General features: G+C 41.8%; 1 protein-coding gene across 7 annotated transcripts in view; it reads right to left on the bottom strand.

The window, feature by feature from the left end:
• The window catches only part of LOC137375320 (lisH domain-containing protein ARMC9), a 143,637-nt gene that overhangs the window by 112,825 nt on the left and 11,061 nt on the right, over window positions 1-19,751 (bottom strand). For all 7 annotated transcript variants that reach the window (XR_010975986.1, XM_068042296.1, XM_068042302.1 and 4 more), the window contains exons 3-6: window positions 18,149-18,237; window positions 16,166-16,291; window positions 9,568-9,735; window positions 7,312-7,467 (exon numbers count right to left, since the gene is read on the bottom strand). Coding sequence is in view for 6 of the 7 variants with exons in the window: in XM_068042296.1 (XP_067898397.1) it covers window positions 7,312-7,467; window positions 9,568-9,735; window positions 16,166-16,291; window positions 18,149-18,199 (501 nt within the window). In the remaining variant the exon portion in view is untranslated. The remainder of the gene's footprint in view (window positions 1-7,311; window positions 7,468-9,567; window positions 9,736-16,165; window positions 16,292-18,148; window positions 18,238-19,751) is intronic.

Genomic DNA, 19,751 nt, shown 5'->3' with positions numbered 1-19,751 from the left:
TGGCACATGCTGTATTTGCGCATGTGCCAAAACAGCGCCACCTACCGATCGCGTTGTCAACAATTGCGGTCTAATTATAAAGCTTTCAGGATAGAATTTAAAAATGTATAAACTTGGCAACAAAATGGCAGTTTTGCAAGCTACTTTGACAAGGTCCCTCATGGCAGACTGATACAAAAGCTGAGGGGAGCTGGCAAGATGGATACAGAACTGGCTCTGTCATAGAAGACAGAGGGTAGCAATGGAAGGGTGCTTTTCTGAATGGAGGGATGTGACTAGCGGGGATCAGTGCTGGGACCTTTGCAATTTGTAGTATATATAAATGATTTGGAGGAAAATGTAGTTGGTCTGATTAGTAAGTTTGCGGACGACACAAAGGTTGGTGGAGTTGCGGTCAGTGATGAGGATTGTCAGAGGATACAGCAGGATATAGATCGGTTGGAGACTTGGGCGGAGAAATGGCAGATGGAGTTTAAGCCAGACAAATGTGAGGTAATGCATTTTGGAAGGTCTAATGCAGGTGGGAAGTATACAGTAAATGGCAGAACCCTTAGGAGTATTGACAGGCAGAGAGATCTGGGCGTACAGGTCCACAGGTCACTGAAAGTGGCAACGCAGGTGGATAAGGTAGTCAAGAAGGCATACGGCATGCTTGCCTTCATCGGTCGGGGCATAAGAGTATAAAAATAGGCAAGTCATGCTGCAGCTGTACAGAACTTTAGTTCGGCCACACTGAGAATATTGCATGCAATTCTGGTCGCCACACTACCAGAAGGACGTGGAGGCTTTGGAGCAGGTACAGAAGAGGTTTACCAGGATGTTGCCTGGTCTGGAGGGCATTAGCTATGAGGAGAGGTTGGATAAACTCGGATTGTTTTCACTGGAACGACGGAGGTGGAGGGGCAACATGATAGAGGTTTACAAAGTTATAAGCGGCATGGACAGAGTGGATAGTCAGAAGCTTTTTCCCAGGGTGGAAGAGTCAGTTACTAGGGGACATAGGCTTAAGGTGAGAGGGGCAAAGTTTAGAGGGGATGTGCGAGGCAAGTTCTTTACACAGAGGGTAGTGAGTGCCTGGAACTTGCTGCCGGGGGAGGTGGTGGAAGCAGGTACCATAGAGACATTTAACAGGCATCTTGACAAATACATGAATAGGATGGGAATAGAGGGATACGGACCCCGGAAGTGCAGAAGGTTTTAGTTTAGGCAGGCATCAAGATCGGTGCAGGCTTGGAGGGCGGAATGGCCTGTTCCTGTGCTGTACTGTTCTTTGTACTCTTGCACTTAATGAATGAAATTGATGGGGGTTGTTAGAGATGTAATATCCCCCTCTCACTTTTCAACATTTGAACAGGCTCTGTTCAGAGCTGGTGGAAAGTGGCAGCTCAGATATCTGATATCTTATCACCTGCTTGCTTTCGACAATAATATATCCATTGTTGTCTGCCATTTTTAACTGCAAATCTGAGTTACTTTTGCATATTCAGGTTTTATCACTCAACAGAAAGTTGGATATGAACAAATACTGTTCTAAAATCAAACTTTGAAAGCCATAATACTAAGTTCCTGTGTAGCAAGATAAATTACCTAGCTATTGGGATTTTTTCATTCTTTGAATGACATGCATCCTCCTCACACACACAGCAGGATTATAGCCTAGCATGCTAGATTCATGGGAAACACATGCTGAGCAGGCATATTTACATGTCACCATAACATTGTAGGCAAATGGTGCTGCAAGTCCTTTCCTGTTGTTACTAAATCAAGGATATGATTAATTGTGCCAGTTTATTTTGATCTGAAATTAAACTGAAACCGCTTAACACCAAACCAACCATGAGGTCTACAGGAGTGGACTTATGGGACGGTGTGTTGAAGATGTAAATCATTGACAGAATGAAGACAACGTTATCTTTCTTATTCCACATCTTCCAGACCCAAAGGAGTACAAAATTAGGAGCAGGGCCTTGCTGAGAAGCAATAACACCAGGACCAATTTCATTTGTGTGCTGCAGTGAAGAATACAGAGTAATATGTAGCAAATGTGAGAGATTCGCTCCATGTGGTAACTTTGAATATTGGATTCTGATGGAGAGATGTCCAGAAAGCAGATGTGGAATGAATGGAATATCCATTTACTCACCCCCCACTGTTCTTCTCTAAAATAGTAGCAGTGTAAGACACATTCCATTATCCATTTGGCTATCTGCTGCTTAATCACTAATTTTGTACTGGATCATTGCATCATCTTTGCATCACAGGAAACATATAACTTCCTAAATTGCTTTGTGGAAGAGACACAATTAACTTAGGGCCCTGGAGACTACAGTGGAAATGATGATCCAACTCTGACCCCAGTAGCGATGAAAAGAGCAATGGGAGAGCAATTTCTCAACTACCTTCTTCTGATTAATGTGGTGCATAATGCAGCCGTTATCTTACTGCTGTGTTTTGATCACCCAAGGCAGATTTGGGTAGTTACAATATCATGACTGGGCAAGAAATATATTATAAAGAAATTATGAACATTAACGATCATGAATAAATACTGGACTATTCATTTTTAAACTTTCTGCCAGATATTGGTGCAGATTCGCAACTAAGTAATGGGACTTATTCTATTTTGATGCATTGCAATGTCAATATGACCACATCCCAGTTGTGTAAAGGTAAATTTCCAATTTGCATTTTAGCCTTTTGCTTGCTAATGCCGGTTTATTTTTGCCTACTTTATTGCACTCTTTATGGGCATCCAAACAGAAGAGGACAGGTTGCTGGTATTGCCAAGTGACCTAAAGAACATCTTTTTTCTTCCTTTTGGATATCTGTGCTGAAAAGAACAGTAGCACAATATTTTCTGGAGATTCTCACCTGGTACCAACCACTGTTCGCAGCTGAGTCCTGGGAAACTTAATACAGAAATCAAAAACCCAGAAAAGGTGGTTTAAATAATGGAATATTTGACACTCTAGGGTCTGTGTCATCTAATCTTTTTTTTGGATTCATTCATGGAACGTGAGCATCGCTGACAGGGCTAACATTTATTGTTTGTCCCTAACTGCCCTAGAGAAGGTGGTGGTGAGCCACTGCCTTGAACAGTTGCAGTCCATCTGGTGTAGGCCACAGTGCTGTTAGGAAGGGAATTCCAGGTTTACGACCCAGTGACAGTGAAGGAACAGTGATACACAGTTAGATATCAGGATGGTGTGCGACTTGGAGGGGAACTTGCAGGTGATGGTGTTTCCATGTGTCTGCTGTCCTTGTCCTTCTAGGTGGTACAGGACATGGGTTTGGAAGGTACTGTCGAAGGAAGATTGGCACGTTGCTGCAGTGCATCTTGTATATGGTAGACACTGTTGCCACTGTGCGACAGTGGTGGAGGGAGTGAATGTTTAAGGTGGTCGATGGGGTGCCAATCAAGCAAGATGGTTTTGAGCTTCTAGAATGTTGTTGGAGCAGCACTCATCCAGGCAAGTGGAAGGTATTCCATCAAACTCCTGACTTGTGCCTTCTAGATAGACAGGCTTTAGGGACAGGAGGTGGATTAATCGCCACAAAATTCCCAACCTGTGGCCTGCTCTTGTAGCCACAGTATTTACGTGGCTGATCCAGTTAAGTTTATGGTTAAAGGTAACCCCCAGAATGTTGATGGTGGGGGATTCAGCGATGGTAATACCATTGAATGTCAAGGGGAGATGGCTAGATTCTCTCTTGGAGATGGTCATTGACTGGCACTTGTGTGGCACGAATGTTACTTGCCGTTCTTCAGCTCACATTCAAGTCTTGCTGCATGTGGACACAGATTGCTTCGGTATCTGAGGAGTCCAAATGGTACTGAACATCATACAATTATCAGCGAACATCCCCACTTCTGATCTTATGATGGAGGGAGGGCCATTGATGAAGCAGCTGAAGATGGTTGGGTCTAGAAGACTACCCTGACAAACTTCTGGGGCTTAGATGTTTGGTCTCCAACAACCACAACCATCATCCTTTGTGCTAGATATTATTCCAACAAGTGGAGAGTTTGCTCCCAATTCCCACTGACTCCAGTTTTCCTCAGGTTCCTTGATGCCACACTCAGTCAACTGCAGTCACTCTCATCTCACTTCTTGAATTCAGCACTTTTGTCCATGTTTGGATCAAGGTTATAATGAGGTCTGGAGCCAAGTGGCTTTGGTGGAACCTGAACTGAGCATCAGTGAGCAAGTTATTGATATGTAAGTACCACTTGACAGCACTGTCGACAGCCATCCCAGGAATTAGTCTGTTGAGCCTTTGATGTACTCCCTTGATAGCAAATATATCCTTCCTTAGATAAGCAGACCAAAACTGCCCATAATACTCCACAGCTGCAGTCTCACCAAGGCTCTATACAGTTGCAGGAAGATATCTTTACTCCTGTACTCAAATCCTCTTGCAATAAAAACCAACACATCATTTGCCTTCCTAATTGCTTGCTGTACCCGCATGTAGCTTTCATGAACTCATGAATAAGGACACCCAAGTCCGTTTGGACAGCAACACTTCCCAATCTCTCACCATTTAAGAAATACTCTGCATTTCTCTGTTTCCTACCAAAGTGGATAACTCTACATTTTTCCACATTATATTCCATCTGCCATGTTCTTGCCCACTCACTTAGCCTGTCCAAATCCCCTTGAACTCTCTTTGCATCCTCCTCACAACTCACATTCCCACCTAGTTTTGTGTCATCAGCAAACTTGGAAATATTACATTTAGTCCCCAAATTCAAATCATTGATGTAGATTGTGAATAGCTAAGGCTCAAGCACTGATCCTTGTGGTACCCCACTAGTCACACCCTGCCAACCTGAGAATGACCCGTTTATTTCTACTCTCTGTTTTCAGTCTGTTAACCAATTCTCAATCCATGCCAGTATATTAGCCCATTCCCATGTGCTCTAATTTTATTTACTAACCTCTTGTGCGGGACCTTATCAAAAGCCTTCTGAAAATCCAAATACACCATATCCACTGGTTCTCCTTTATCTATTCTGCTATTTACATTCTCAAAAAACTCCAACAGGTTTGTCAAACATTATTTCCCTTTCATAAATCCATATTGACTCTGCCCAATTCCACCACTATTTTCTAAGTGTCCAAGGGCGGCACAGTGGCGCAGTGGTTAGCACCGCAGCCTCACAGCTCCAGGGACCCGGGTTCGATTCCGGGTACTGCCTGTGTGGAGTTTGCAAGTTCTCCCTGTGTCTGCGTGGGTTTTCTCCGGGTGCTCCGGTTTCCTCCCACAAGCCAAAAGACTTGCAGGTTGATAGGTAAATTGGCCATTATAAATTGTCACTAGTATAGGTAGGTGGTAGGGAAATATAGGAACAGGTGGGGATGTTTGGTAGGAATATGGGATTAGTATAAATGGGTGGTTGATGTTCGGCACAGACTCGGTGGGCCGAAGGGCCTGTCTCAGTGCTGTATCTCTAATCTAATCTAATCTAAAATTATCACATCCTTTATAATAGATTTCCCTACTACTGATGCCAGGTTAATAGATCTGTAGTTCCCCCTTTTCTCTCTCCCTCCTTTCTTAAATAGTGGGGTTACATTTGCTACCTTCCAAGCTGCAGGAACCGTTTCAGAATCTATAGAATTTTGGAAGGGTGGTAGGTAGTAATCAGCGGGAGGTTTCCTTGCCCATGTTTGACTTGATGCCATGAGACTTAATGGGGTTCAGAGTCAGTGTTGAGGACTCCCAGGGCAGCTTTGTCATACCGCTAACCGACTCCTGTAGAGAAGCTGAAATCTTGATCCAAAACTTTTGTGATGAGTGACCCAATGCAAAGAATAAAGAACTTTTATCTGGGAAAAAATGAAATGGTGCAATGGCGTAGGACTTCACATAACACAGGAGTAGGAGACCAAGTGCAGCAAGCCTGTCATATGTATGCTCACATGGAAATGATTATATGCTGTTGCAGATGGAGTCTAGAGTGTGTAAAGGCTGAAATATTTATAAGAAACAATCTTTTAAAGAAATAAAAGAAAACTGAAGGTCTTTTTTTCCAGGGCATACTCCGAAAATTACCCTCTATGAGGCAATGTGACTGTTCAGTTTTCAGTCCATTAACACCCTATCTGTACTAACCATTAACATATTGTTTGCCTTTGCTCCATGGCCTTCTGGTCGGTTATTCTCTGTGACCTTATCCTATCTACACCTTGTCCTTTGTTATCTCTTGCCCCACCCCCGATTTGCTTGCTTAAAACCTTTCACATTTCTAATATCTGCTAGTTCTGAAGAAGGGTCACTGACCTGAAACATTAACTCTGCTTTTCTCTCCACAGATGCTGCCAGACCTGCTGAGTATTTCCAGCATTTCTTGTTTTTATGTCATAGGATCAATCCCATTCCAGAACATGAGCACATAATTGATACTGATGTTACTCAGTACTGACAGTGCGCTGCACTGTTGGAGACATCAACTCTTGGAACATATATTAAACCATATTGCCTCTCAGATGGACATAAAAGATCCTATGGCACTAACTGAAGAAAAAGAAATTCTTGCTGCGCCTGGCCAAAGTTTATCTCTCAGCTAACACCAGCAGAAATAAATTAACTAGTCATACATCTCATTGCTGATTTTGGAATCTTGCTGTAAGTCAATTGGTTCCCATGTTTGCCTACAAAAGTAACTCATTGGTTATAAAGCACTTCGGAAAATCCTGAGGATGCAAAGACACTATCTAAACACAAGTACTTTCTTGTTGAATATTAGTTAATGCATTAAGGGAAACACAGAAATATTACTTAAAAAGGAAAAATTGAAAAAGAACGAAAAGAACTGCTTGCTTGTATAAATACTGCATTCTTGATCTCCACAAGGAACTATCACATTGCAACTTAATGTGACTTTCAATTGGACTAAACTTTAAAGGGCTCCAAAATGGGATGACACACTGGCACGTGCTTAGTCTATTTCAATGGATCAGTGGAAAAGTCACACTACTGGTATACAAGAAGATTATTCCAAAAAGGTGTTAAAAAAGACAGGACTCTGACATCAGACAAATCTTCTTTCAATAGTGTCCTGAGGAAAATATTTTTTTTCCCAGCACCTGTGCTTCCACCTGTATGGAACTACCGATATTTCACAGGCTGCAGTGGAATACGGACAAAGGCAAATTCTGCAATTTGTCGCATCTGTGAGATTTCTCCTGTTCATGGAAAAAAATAGTGACCAAAATGCAGAGAAATTGTTATATATCTAGATAAGTCACCCGTTAGTAAAACATAATTATCCACTAGTTATAGCACAAAGAGTGTAGCTCATACCTGAAAAAGCTCCTTAAAAGAGGGGTGTACTGTGGGATTGGGGACAAATGGCAGTGCATAAAAGGGCAAGAACTCTGTTGTCTGACTTAATGCAGCACCTCTAGTTTCCAGATAGTTTTTGAAATGAGATGTTCTTTCGTCCACATCATCTTTGTCCTGTTAAATAGAAATCAACATTTGAAAGAGGAACTTCAAGCTAAGCACATATCAATCGTTCGTTCTATAATTCGTATTTTCTATATTTTATCAAGGCTTATTTTACTTTCAATGTATTGTGTGAAATCTCCCAGGACATCAATTATGCCAATTATTTTTTCCTGTACAAATTTCCCTCTGATTTTCTTTCCTTCCTCTACTGAAGGCTATTTGAAGGTTATCAAATTGGCTGAAGACTGGAATAAAAACAGAAAGTGCAGGAAATATTCAGCATCTGTGGAGAGAGGAACAGAGTTAATGTTTCAGGTCTGTGACTTTTCATCAGTTGCTGTCTCCACAGATGCTGCCAGACCTGAGTATTTCCAGCACTTTCCTTTTTTGCTTCAGATTTCCAGCATTCACAGTATTTTGCTTTTATTTTAATGGCTAAAGACTGGCATCTGTGACGGTGAGGGCCTCAGGAACAAGCCGAAGTGGGTCATCCACTCAGCACTTTTAGTTTTTTTAGTTTAGAGATACAGCACTGAAACAGGCCCTTCGGCCCACCGAGTCTGTGCCGACCATCAACCACCCATTTATACTAATCCTACACTAATCCCATAATCCTACCACATCCCCACCTGTCCCTATATTTCCCTACCATCTACCTATACTAGGGGCAATTTATAATGGCCAATTAACCTATCACCCTGCAAGTCTTTGGCATGTGGGAGGAAACCAGAGCACCCGGAGGAAACCCACGCAGACACAGGGAGAACTTGCAAACTCCACACAGGCAGTACCCAGATTTGAACCCGGGTCGCTGGAGCTGTGAGGCTGCAGTGCTAACCACTGCGCCACTGTGCCGCCCTAAATTTAAATAAACTTCTGGCTGAAGATGATTGCCAATGCTTTAGCCTTATGATATCTAGGATACTATTTTTCAAACTGTTACCCAATTTTCTCCCCTCTCTTTCAGACAATGTTTAACTTTTGCTCGGGTGTGGTTCTAAGAGCAATGGCAACCTTCAAAGTGGTCATTTTCTTTGATTGCTACACCAGCTAAGATCAACTTAATACAACACAGATCAAAAATTTAACCTAAGACCTTCTGGTTTGTATGACTTACCTTGAACAACCTTTCCTGACACATTTGATATTACCGACAATACATGCTTACAAACAATGGTGGGGAAACGTGGATGAACAATTTTTCAGTGATAATATCGCACTTTGAAAAAATCTATTGGAGGTAGAGCAGCACCATCTACTGGTTACATTTTTAATACATTGGAGGAGTGGGCGGACCAACACACTTGCGCACTTAGAAATTGCTGTTCTACGAAAAAGTTTAATTTTATTAGCTCATAGTCTATTGCTAACAACTATCAATCTACTTGCATTAGTATTAAAATACAAATACCACTGTAACTATTTCAAAGTATCTTGCCAGTGCATTCATGCAGCAGCAACTGTTAATCATATCTATGGTCCCAAGTTCAGAATGATGTACCATGGACATAACCACAGAACACAGTGAATTGGGTCTGAAGACTAATATTTTGGTGAATTTTGAACCAGTAATTTAAGTACATTCTGTCAGCGTTGAGAAATATTTTCAACTCCAGAGCTACTTCTGAACTCATTGCCAATATCAAACACTCCGATGTCAAGTATTTCACAGATTGAACATTTAACACCATATAGATATCATTCAACCCAAATAGCACATTTCCCACATTGACATGTAGGTAATACAAATTAGCATGGTTTCTTAGAGTGGATCAGTTCCAGGCCAGCTCTCAGACTAATCTGAAGGCACATTCTTCAGAATTGGTGCCATGGAGTGATCTACTGGAGAGAGGGTGGACTTAAATCAGGATCTTCGTGACTTTGATAACTTTTGAAAGATACACTTTAAAAAAATAATTTGTCCAAATATCTTGATAAATTCTGGTAAGAATATAATTTTCTGCTAATAAAAGGGGACGCAGATTTAAAAAAAAATTCAATTACACTTTCTTTATAAGGATGATTTTAAAAGTGAATGAAGTTCACAGAATTTGTAACACCTATTTAGCCATATTTAAAAAAAAGTTTAGTTCATTTTTTGTAACTTACAGGCTTTCCAGAATTCTTCAAAGGAAAGATGGCAAAATGAACATGAAGATGAAACTCTAGTTTTTGAGGCAGTTGCTCATCATCTCGAACTTGAGGTGAAATGTGCTGTTCCCACAGTTTGAAGAATACCTTCCTGTTTCCAACTTCAAATGCTTTAAGCAATTTTTCCTGTTGAAAAAGAATAAGACATTTTCATTAGCTGTACATAAAATCTTTTCAAAAATAAGCTATTTTATTTAGACAATCTGCAGCCCTTTGGTCTTGCCTTAATTAAAAAGGACAACGAACAGTGCTACAAGGGTTTTTCCCCAAAAATATACAGTATTCATAAAATTTTTAAAGTACATTATACTGCAAGTGTGGCAGTACATAAAGTGCATTAGAGATCAATTTGTTTCCATACAGTACATAGCACTCGAGGGTACCTCAGTCCACTTACATTGCATCTATATCTATATTTCTGATTTTCTGATGCATGCAGCCTGAGGGGATTTACACTGGTTACAGCCCCTCAATGCACTCTGGCAGGAGGGCCTTAAGTGGTGGCCCTTCCCCATTGAGCCTTTGCAGCAGCTGCACCAAGCTTCAGTGCATCGCTCAGCATGCAGTCCTGGACCTTGAAATGTACCTACATGACTCAGTTGTGTACAACACTGTGCACTGGAAGACCAATTGAAGTCTCCTTCTTCCCTATATCCTGGTAGCTTCCCTGTCTTTAATTCTCCCATTCCCCTGTCCTCCATCTCTTCCCCTTCCCTCCTTCCACCTGCCCTTCTCCACCCACTCAGTCTCTCACCTCCACTCTTTTCCCTCCTCTCTCTTCCACCTCAATCCCCTCACCCCACCTCCCAAAAGTCTCCTCCTTACTTCTCCTTTACCATATAGGTCCAATTATTTCCATGACACAGACCCTGTTTCATCTGAATACTGCACTTGGTCTTTTCTCATGTGCAATCCCATCGGAGGTCGATTAGCATATTTAATTTCCCCAATAACTCACTGGGAAAAAGCATTTCATAACGTCACACCATGCTAAAAAGATTAACTAGGGTCTCGGGTTCAAGTCTTTATCTGTGGTTTTCAGACAATCCTAAACAGTCAGCAGTAAATTGCTAAAATTGACCTTCATAAACCCTGGTTAGGGAGGGGAAAACACAGCCAGGTTTTGTGCTGTTTATCTTTATCCAGTAAGCCCTGCTAATAAGATTAGGCTCAACTCTAATAACATCCACTATTTAAAAGCATGCAAACACCCCTCCTTTCCCCTCCCCACCCCACTTGGTTGAAGTCTCAGCGGGTTGGTGATGTTCATCGAACCATACCCAGTAATGTTCGCTGTTCTGAAAAGAGGAAAGAAAAGGGCAGAAGAAAAGGTTTCCAAATTTTCTAACTCGAATCAGAAAAACATCTGGATAACAGATATTCCAGGGGGGAAAAATCCTTCTATCAGAGAAAATAAATCAATATTGTACCTGTGGAGCTGAAAATTCATTCTGTGCGTTATTCAACAAAAAAAATAATGATTTTGTAAAAATGAATTTCCTTGTAATCTCATACGAACTGATAGAATAAGCATGATGTCACAGGTGAGAAAGCCAATTTGTGATTAATATCAGAGTATGCTTCAGAAAGTCCCACATGGCAGACTGGTTAAAAAAATAAAATCCCATGGGATCCAGGGAAATGCAGCAAGGTGGATGCAAAATTGGCTCAGTGGCAGGAAACAAACAGTAATTGTTGATGGGTGTTTTTACGACTGGAAGGGGGTTTCCAGTGGCATTCCACAGGGCTCAGAACTGGGTCCCCTGCTTTTTGTGGTATATATTAACGATTTGGATGTAAATGTATGAGGCATGATCAAGAAGTTTGCAGACGACACAAAGATTGGCCGTGTGGTAGATAGCGAGGATAGCTGTAGGCTGCAGGAAGATATTGATGGTCTGTTCAGGGACAAAAGGGTGACTGCAAGCGAGGCAGGTATGGGGATCCAGTATTTAGCTTTGGAGGAGCCTCAGCCAATGCCCTTATCCAATAAGTACGAGGTTCTTGCTCCAGATGTGGACAAGGGCATAGGCTGCAGGGAGGATAAGTGAACTGGCCACAGCATCGTGGTTCAGAGTGCCATTCAAGTTGGGGGGAGAAAAGAGAAATGTAATAGCAATAGGGGATAGCATACTCAGGGGAACAGATATAGTTCTCTGCAGCAAAGACAGGGAGTCCCGAAGGCTGTGTTGCCTACCTGGTGCCAAGGTTAAGGACATCTCTTCTGGGCTGGAGAGGAACTTGGAGTGGGAGGGGAAGGATCCAGTTGTCGTGATCCACGTATGTACCAACGACATAGATAGGTCTAGGAAAGAGGTTCTGCTGAGGGACTATGAGCAGCTCGGGGCTAAATTAAAAAGCAGAACCACAAAGCTAATACTCCAAATTACTACCTGAGCCGCGTGTAAATTGGCTAAAGGTAAATAAGATTAGAGAGGTAAACGTGTGGCTCAAAGATTGATGTGGGAGAAATGGGTTCCGATTCATGAGGCACTGGCACCATGGGGAAGGAGAGAGCTGTTCCGTTGGGATGGGTTCCATTTGAACCATGCTGGGATTACTGTCCTGGCGAATCATATAACTAGGGTTGTAGATAGGACTTCAAACTAATTAGTGGGAGGGAGGGTTCAATTGAAGGGAAGTTTAAAAAATCAAAAAGAAACGAGAGAGCAAAGGTGCGGGGTAGTGAAGAGGCAAACAGCAATCAAAGTGTGACAGGAAGGAGCAGAAAATTATAAGCAGAAGAGTGCAGCAGAAATTAGAACCAGAATGATTAATAATGGCAAAAATCAAAGCTTAAGGCTCTTTATCTGAATGCACGCAGCATTTGTAACAAGATAGATGAGTTGACGGCACAAATAGAAATTAATGAGTATGACTTGATAGCTATAATAGAGACGTGGTTGCAGGGTGACCAAGACTGGGAACTCAATATTCAAAAGGTATTTGATGTTTCGGAAAAATAGTCAAAAAGGAAAAGAAGGTGGGGTAGCTTTGTTAATAAAAGAAGGTATCAATGCGGTGGTGAGTAATGATATAGGTACAATAGATCGTTTAGGTGGAAATAAGGAATAGCAAGGGAAAGAAGTCATGGGTGGGAGTCACCCCAGAAGAGTTGCCTCACTGTAGGACAAAGTATAAATCGGGAAATAACAGTGGCGTGTAAGAAGGGCGCTACAATTGTCATGGGTAATTTTAATCTGTAGTGACCGGACAAATCAGATTGGCAGAGGTAACATGGAATACGAATTTGTAGAGTGCATCAGGGATTGTTACTTAGAGCAATACATTGCAGAACCTACCAGGGAACAGGCCATTTTAGATCTAGTAATGTGTAATGAGGTAGGATTAATAAGAGATATCATAGTTAAGGATCCTCTAGGGGGTAGTGAGCACAACATGGTAGAATTTCATTTTCAGTTTGAGGGTGAGCAACTCGGGTCTCAAACCAGTGTCTTCAACTTAAACAAGGGCAAATACAGAGGTACGAAGAGTTGTCTAAAGCAGGCTGGGAAAATAGATTAAGAGAAAGGTCAGTCCATGAGCAGTGGCAGACATTTAAGCAGATATTTCATAACGCTCAGCAAAAATTTATCCTGGTCAAAAAGAAGGACTCAATGAGAAGGATGAATCACCCGTGGTTAACAAAGGCGGTCAAGGACAGTATCCAATCAGAAACTAAGGCATACAAAGTGGTGAAAACTAGTGGTAGGCCAGAGGATTGGGAATTTTTTTTTTTTTTTTAGGAACAAGCAGTGGATGACTAAAAGGCTAATAAAGAGGGAGAAAATTGATTATGAAAGTAAATTGGCAAGAAATATAAAAACAAATAGCAAGAGTTTCTATGGGTGTATAAAAAGAGAGAAGCTAAAGTGAGCGTGGAACGCTTGGAGGATGTGACTGGAGAGTTGATAACGGGGAACAGGGAAATGGCAGATAATTGAAACCAATATTTTGCATCGGTCTTCACGGTGGAGGACACAATAAACATACCACAGATATCAGATAAGCAAGGAGCTAATGGGAGGAAAGATCTTGTAATAATCTCCATCACGAGGGACAAAGTATTTGACAAACTGATGGGACTAAAGTCGCCAGGATCTAATGGCTGACATCCAAGGGTTTTAAAGGAATAGTACAGATAGTGGAGGCATTGGTAAAAATATTCCAGAACTCACTGGATTCCAGGAGGATCCCAGCGGATTGGAAAACTGCTAATGTGACACTCCTGTTCAAGAAGAGAGGGAGACAAAGAGAAAGAAACTATAGACCAGTCAGCTTAACTGGTCGTTGGGTAAATGCTAGAGTCCATTATTAAGGAAGAAACAGCAGGACATTTAGAAAAGCTTAATGCAATCAAACAAAGTCAACATGGTTTTGTGAAAGGGAAATCATGTTTGAGAAATTTGCTAGAGTTCTTTGAAGATATAACAAGCACAGTTGATAAAGGGGAACCGGTAGATGTAGTGTATTTGGATTTCCAGAAGGCATTCGATAGGGTGCCACATAAAAGATTATTGCACAAGATAGAAGCTCACGGTATTGGGGGTAATGTATTAGCATGGATTGTGGATTGGTTAACTCACAGAAGACAGAGTCGGGATTAATGGGTCATTTTCAGGTTGGAAAGACGTAACTAGTGGATTGCCACAAGGATCAGTCCTAGGGCCTTAATTATTTACTATCTATATTAATGACTTGGAGGGGGCAGAGTGTAATATATCCAAATTTTCTTACGATACAAAAATAGGCGGGAGGGAATATTGTGATGAGAACATAAGGAATCTGCAAGGCAATATAGATAGGTTGAGTTAGCGGGCAAAAACTTGGCAGATGGAGTTCAATGTGGGAAAACGTGAGGTCATGCACTTTGGTAGGAAGAATTAAAAGGCAGGCTATTATTTAAATGGAGAGAGACTTCAAAAAAGTGCAGCACAGAGGGATCTGGGTGTTCTTGTGCATGAAACACAAAAAGTTAGCATGCAGGTGCAGCAAGTAATTAGGAAGGCAAATGGAATTTTGGCCTTTATTGCTAGGGGGTTGGAGTTTAAAAATAGGGAAGTCTTGTTACAACTGTACATGGTGTTGGTGAGGCCACACCTGGAGTACTGTGTACAGTTTTGGTCCCTGTATTTAAGAAAGGATATACTGGCATTGGAGGCCGTTCAAAAGAGATTCACTAGGCTGATTCCTGGGACGAAGGGGTTGACTTATCAAGAACGGCTAAACAGGTTAGGCCTTTATTCATTAGAGTTTAGAAGAATGAGGGGGGATTTTATTGAAACGTACAAGATTCTGAGGGGGCTTGACAGGGTAGATGTTGAGAAGATGTTTCCACTAGTGGGGAAATCTCGAACTAGGTGACATAGTTACAGAATAAAGGGACACTCATTTAAAACTGAGATGCGAAGGAATTTCTTCTCTCAGAGGGTAGTGAATGTCTGGAATTCGCTACCCCAGAGAGTTGTGGAGGCTAGATCACTGAAAGTATTTAAAGAGGAGGTAGATAGATTTTTGAAATATCGGGGAGTTGAGGGCTATGAGGAGCTAGCACGAAAGAGGAGCTGAGGTCTGGGGCAGATCAGCCATGATCTCATTGAATGGTGAGGCAGGCTTGAGGGGCCGAATGGCCTACTCCTGTTCCTATTTCTTATGTTCTTATGGTCAGATGAGCAGAAAAGTGGCAAATGGAATTCAACCCGGAGAAGTGTGAGGTAATGCATTTGGGAATACACGATTAATGGGAAAATACTGAGAAGTGTAGAGGAAGTGAGGGACCTTGGAGTGAATGTCCACAGATCCCTGAAGGTTGCAGGACAGGTCGATAAGGTGATTAAGAAGGCATATGGAATCCTTTCCTTTATTAGCTGAAGTATAGAATATATGAGCAGGAAGGTTAGGCTGGAACTGTATAACTCATTGGTTAGGCCACAACTTGAGTACCGTGTGCAGATCTGGTCACCTCATTACAGAAAGGATGTAATTGCACTAGAGAGGGCACAGAGGAGATTTACAAGGATGTTGCCAGGACTGGAAAAATGCAGCTATGAGGAAAGATTGGATAGGCTGGGATTGTTCTCCTTGGAACAGAGAAGGTTGAGGGGAGATCTGATTGAAATGTACAAAATTTTGAGGGGCCTGGATAGAGTGGAGGTGAAGGGCCTATTTACCTTAGCAGAGAGGTCAGTGATTAGGGGGCATAGATTTAAAGTGATTGGTAGAAAAATTACAGGGGAATTGAGGAAACATTTTTTCACCTAGAGGGTGGTGGGGGTCTGGAACTCACTGCCTGAAAGGGTAGTTGAGGCAGAAACCCTCAACTCATTCAAAAGGAGTCTGGATGTGCACCTTAAGTGCTGTAATCTGCAGGGCTACAGACCAAATGCTGGATGGTGGGATAAGAATGGGTGGATTGTTTCCCAGCTGGCACAGACAAGATGGGCCAAATAGCCATTTTCTGTGCCTTAAACTTTCCATGATTCTAAAGTAATAGTTATTGTATCATGGATTACTTAAAGACTCTCACGTGGTGATCCAAAGAACACACAAAGTTTACCTGAATGTGCGAAGTCTTAAAATCTTGGCCGGCGCTCTTTGGTGGTTTCGGGATTGCCTTTCCCTTATTTTTGCATTCCTTATCAAACACATTCACTGTTTCCTCAAAAGCAGCAAACTTTAAATACTAATTGAGAAAGAACATTAGTTTAATGTACAATAACTATATATTTCCTAATAGAATTCCATTAATAATTATATTAATATCAATATTCCAGTTTAATTCAATTTAGCTTTTTTACTGTGTGATTGGATAGAAAATACTAATCAGTAAATGTCACCATCAGTACCTGCTTTGATAAACAAAGTACTTGCATACTGCATGGGCAGCTGCTCAGCAGTATTATTCCCTCATATTTTACTTAAATCAGAGTGCAATACCAGCCAGCTCAAGGTTAACAATGGCAGAGACACAATGGCTCAACAGCCAACTTTTATGACTGAGAATGTATTGGAACCAAAAAGGTAGATGGGGTGGGGGAGGAGGAGGAGGACTGAATAGGAAAGATAAAAATAATCCCCATGTTCTTCTGGTAAAATATTTTCAATTACTCAATTTTGTGATTACATTGAATTGGTTTAGCAGAGCAAATGGTGAAATTAAGTCAGGGTAGGGAATTCCAAAATTTTACACATTTAGTTTATTTGAAACAGATCTATATGATTTAAAATAAACTACAGTTTTCAACATGTTATACCCTCGATATAGAAATGCCACAATGCTCATATGTACAAACCTCAGGCACAAGATGAATCGGTTCTGAGTTTAAACCAAACGTTAGGCAGTTTGTGCTCTGAAATTTTAATACAGCCTGAGGCCGTTTGCAGCATGTTACCTGTGGCCCAGGGCAGACGTGCTACTCTATGTGCCTTTGGGGTCCATTTAATATCTGTTCAACAGTGGGATGCCGACTAAGATAAAATTCAATGTTGTTCACTCTCCTTTCCTGATTCTCTAGCAAGAGAAGACAAGGCTATCTCAGCTTCCAAAAATCAAAAAATTACAAAAATGATTTCATTCTTTGTTTTAAAAATGATTAATTAATACTGACAATATTATCATTCTCTTTTTACTTGTGCTTTTTGGTCATTTCAACATTAACTCAACTTAGTTTCCCACATTTTCGGGCTCGGTTTCCAAAGTCCCCCCTTCCTCAAACCAGTTCCCCCAATTATCACGGGCCATAATTTGCTGTGGCAGGGCATCTTGTTATTTGTCCTTGCACATTTTAGGTTTTTAAATTTTTGCACGGCAGGTTGCTGAAAGTGTGAGCTGATAATGGTGCAATGAGGCAAACTGGGCATCAGGGGCCTGAGTGAACAGGACAAACAACTGAGTTTCTCCTTAACCAATCAGATTGAAGAATTGTGACTGACAATTTAAGGACTAGGAAGAAGTGCAATTTAGAGTGGGTGAATTCAATGTCAAATCAGGTACAGATAAAGAGGATGGAGGAAAGGTTGGATTAAGAGAGAGAGGGAAAAAAAGCCAGAATGGAAAAGTTTTTTTATTTAAAAATTTGTTTTAAAGATCTCGAACAACTAAAATTTAACAAATGAGACTCCACAGTTGTAATTGTTAATTTTCAGTGTCAGAGGGGTTATTTGGAAGTTATGAACACTTGACCGCCTTGATAAATGGGTACCCAGATTGAAATGGACAAGATTTAAATTTCTTAGATGTGTCCAGTTCATACCTACCATGCAAATACAGCAACTTCATGTGGTTCAATGCATTTCAACTGTGAGCCAGACAGCGAGATGCCATTTTTGCAAAACCAACAGTGAAACAGTGCAACTCGTACAGCAACTTTTAGATATCTATATTTAACTGTGCATCTGCCACTCGACCTGAAGTCGCTGTACCATTTGCACAGAAATAATGGAGAGTGCCATTAGTCTCACCATTATTTAGACAGCAAATTCAGGCCCATCATATAATTTAACTATCTTTAACCATCCAATGTAGCTTCTGTCAACCTACCTCTTTTACCAAACCATTTAGCTCAGCTTCATGTGCCAAGTTGTCCCCCATGATCCATAGAATGTATCACCGTCTCGTAGTTAAACAATCTACAACATGATAATCAAAATATTATGCTAAGAAATGATCCAAAGATCTGTAAAGTTCAAATGACTATGGGTAAAAGCCAATCATAGAATACATGAGTTAAACACCCCACGCTTAAAAAGTTTTCCAAGAATTTATACCATTGAAAATTAGCATGATTGCACTCTGCTAAACTGCTAAAATACCAGTCATGATTTCTGGCCATTTTACTTGGGGGAAAGTTCTCGAAGATTTTTTGTTGAAAAAGTGGGTACTAAATTATTGTGAATATCACAAGGAACTCGGCAGTTTAAATAAAAATAAAGATTTTTTTTGGTCACAGCATTTATGTGTAAATACCATCTGCAAACATACAGTAAAAAGTGATATGTTCTGAATGTGGCAGTAGTTCAATGTACATCAGTCTGAGTATTAGATTAGATTTTAGATTAGATTAGAGATACAGCACTGAAACAGGCCCTTCGGCCCACCGAGTCTGTGCCGAACATCAACCACCCATTTATACTAATCCTACACTAATCCCATACTCCTACCAAACATCCCCACCTGTCCCTACCACCTACCTATACTAGTGACAATTTATAATGGCCAATTTACCTATCAACCTGCAAGTCTTTTTGGCTTGTGGGAGGAAACCAGAGCACCCGGAGAAAACCCACGCAGACACAGGGAGAACTTGCAAACTCCACACAGGCAGTACCCGGAATCGAACCCGGGTCCCTGGAGCTGTGAGGCTGCGGTGCTAACCACTGCACCACTGTGCCGCAGTCAGGCAATAGCTTTACAGCATTGAAGATAACATTAACTTGAATTTACATGGTGCTTCACAGGAGTCTGCCTCCCACTGCCATTTTACCAGCAGCTGGGGAGGTGGCAAACGGCCAGCCCGCCGCTAGGCCAATTGAGGCTTTTAAGTGTCCAATTAACTACTACTAAAGAGCCTCCTCATACCACGACTGGCATGTTACCAGTTGCGGCTGAGCACTTCGTCAGCTGAGGAGCCCACCTGGTAATACCAGGTGGCCTCCTTGCAGGCCCGGGTAGGGGGAGGCCTCCTGATTGGGCACCCTGTGCCCCAAAGAGGGGCCCCCCCACACCGAGCAGCACAAGCCACACCCACTGGAGCACCTAACCCGCCCTCCTGATAGACACCTCAACCCCTTGCCGGGGCCCATCCAATGGACCCTGGCGAGGCCCAAAACTCCACTTTCCTTTATCAGGCCAAGCATCCATGCTGCTCCTCACGCTGGGTGCAGTCCCAGCAGTGGGCGCCACTCCCAGCAGTGCTGCTGGGACTGAACAGCTTCCAGCCCGCTGATTGGCCAGCAGCTCTTGGAGGCAGGACTTCCTGCCTCAGAGGGACAGAAGTCCCTGAGGCCAATTAAAGGCCTGGGCCACACAAAATCACTGTGTGGCTTCCAGGCCCAGCAGAGGCGGGCTCACCCTGACTATTAAGCTGGTGGGTGGGGTCTCCACCACAGCGTTAAATTCCAGCCTTATAAAGTAAAATCTGACA

The sequence above is a fragment of the Heterodontus francisci genome, chromosome 11, assembly GCF_036365525.1.
Source record: "Heterodontus francisci isolate sHetFra1 chromosome 11, sHetFra1.hap1, whole genome shotgun sequence".
Lineage (NCBI taxonomy): Eukaryota > Metazoa > Chordata > Chondrichthyes > Heterodontiformes > Heterodontidae > Heterodontus > Heterodontus francisci.
The sequence above is the reverse complement of the archived record's forward strand: the minus strand, read 5'-3'. Positions and strand labels throughout refer to the sequence as shown.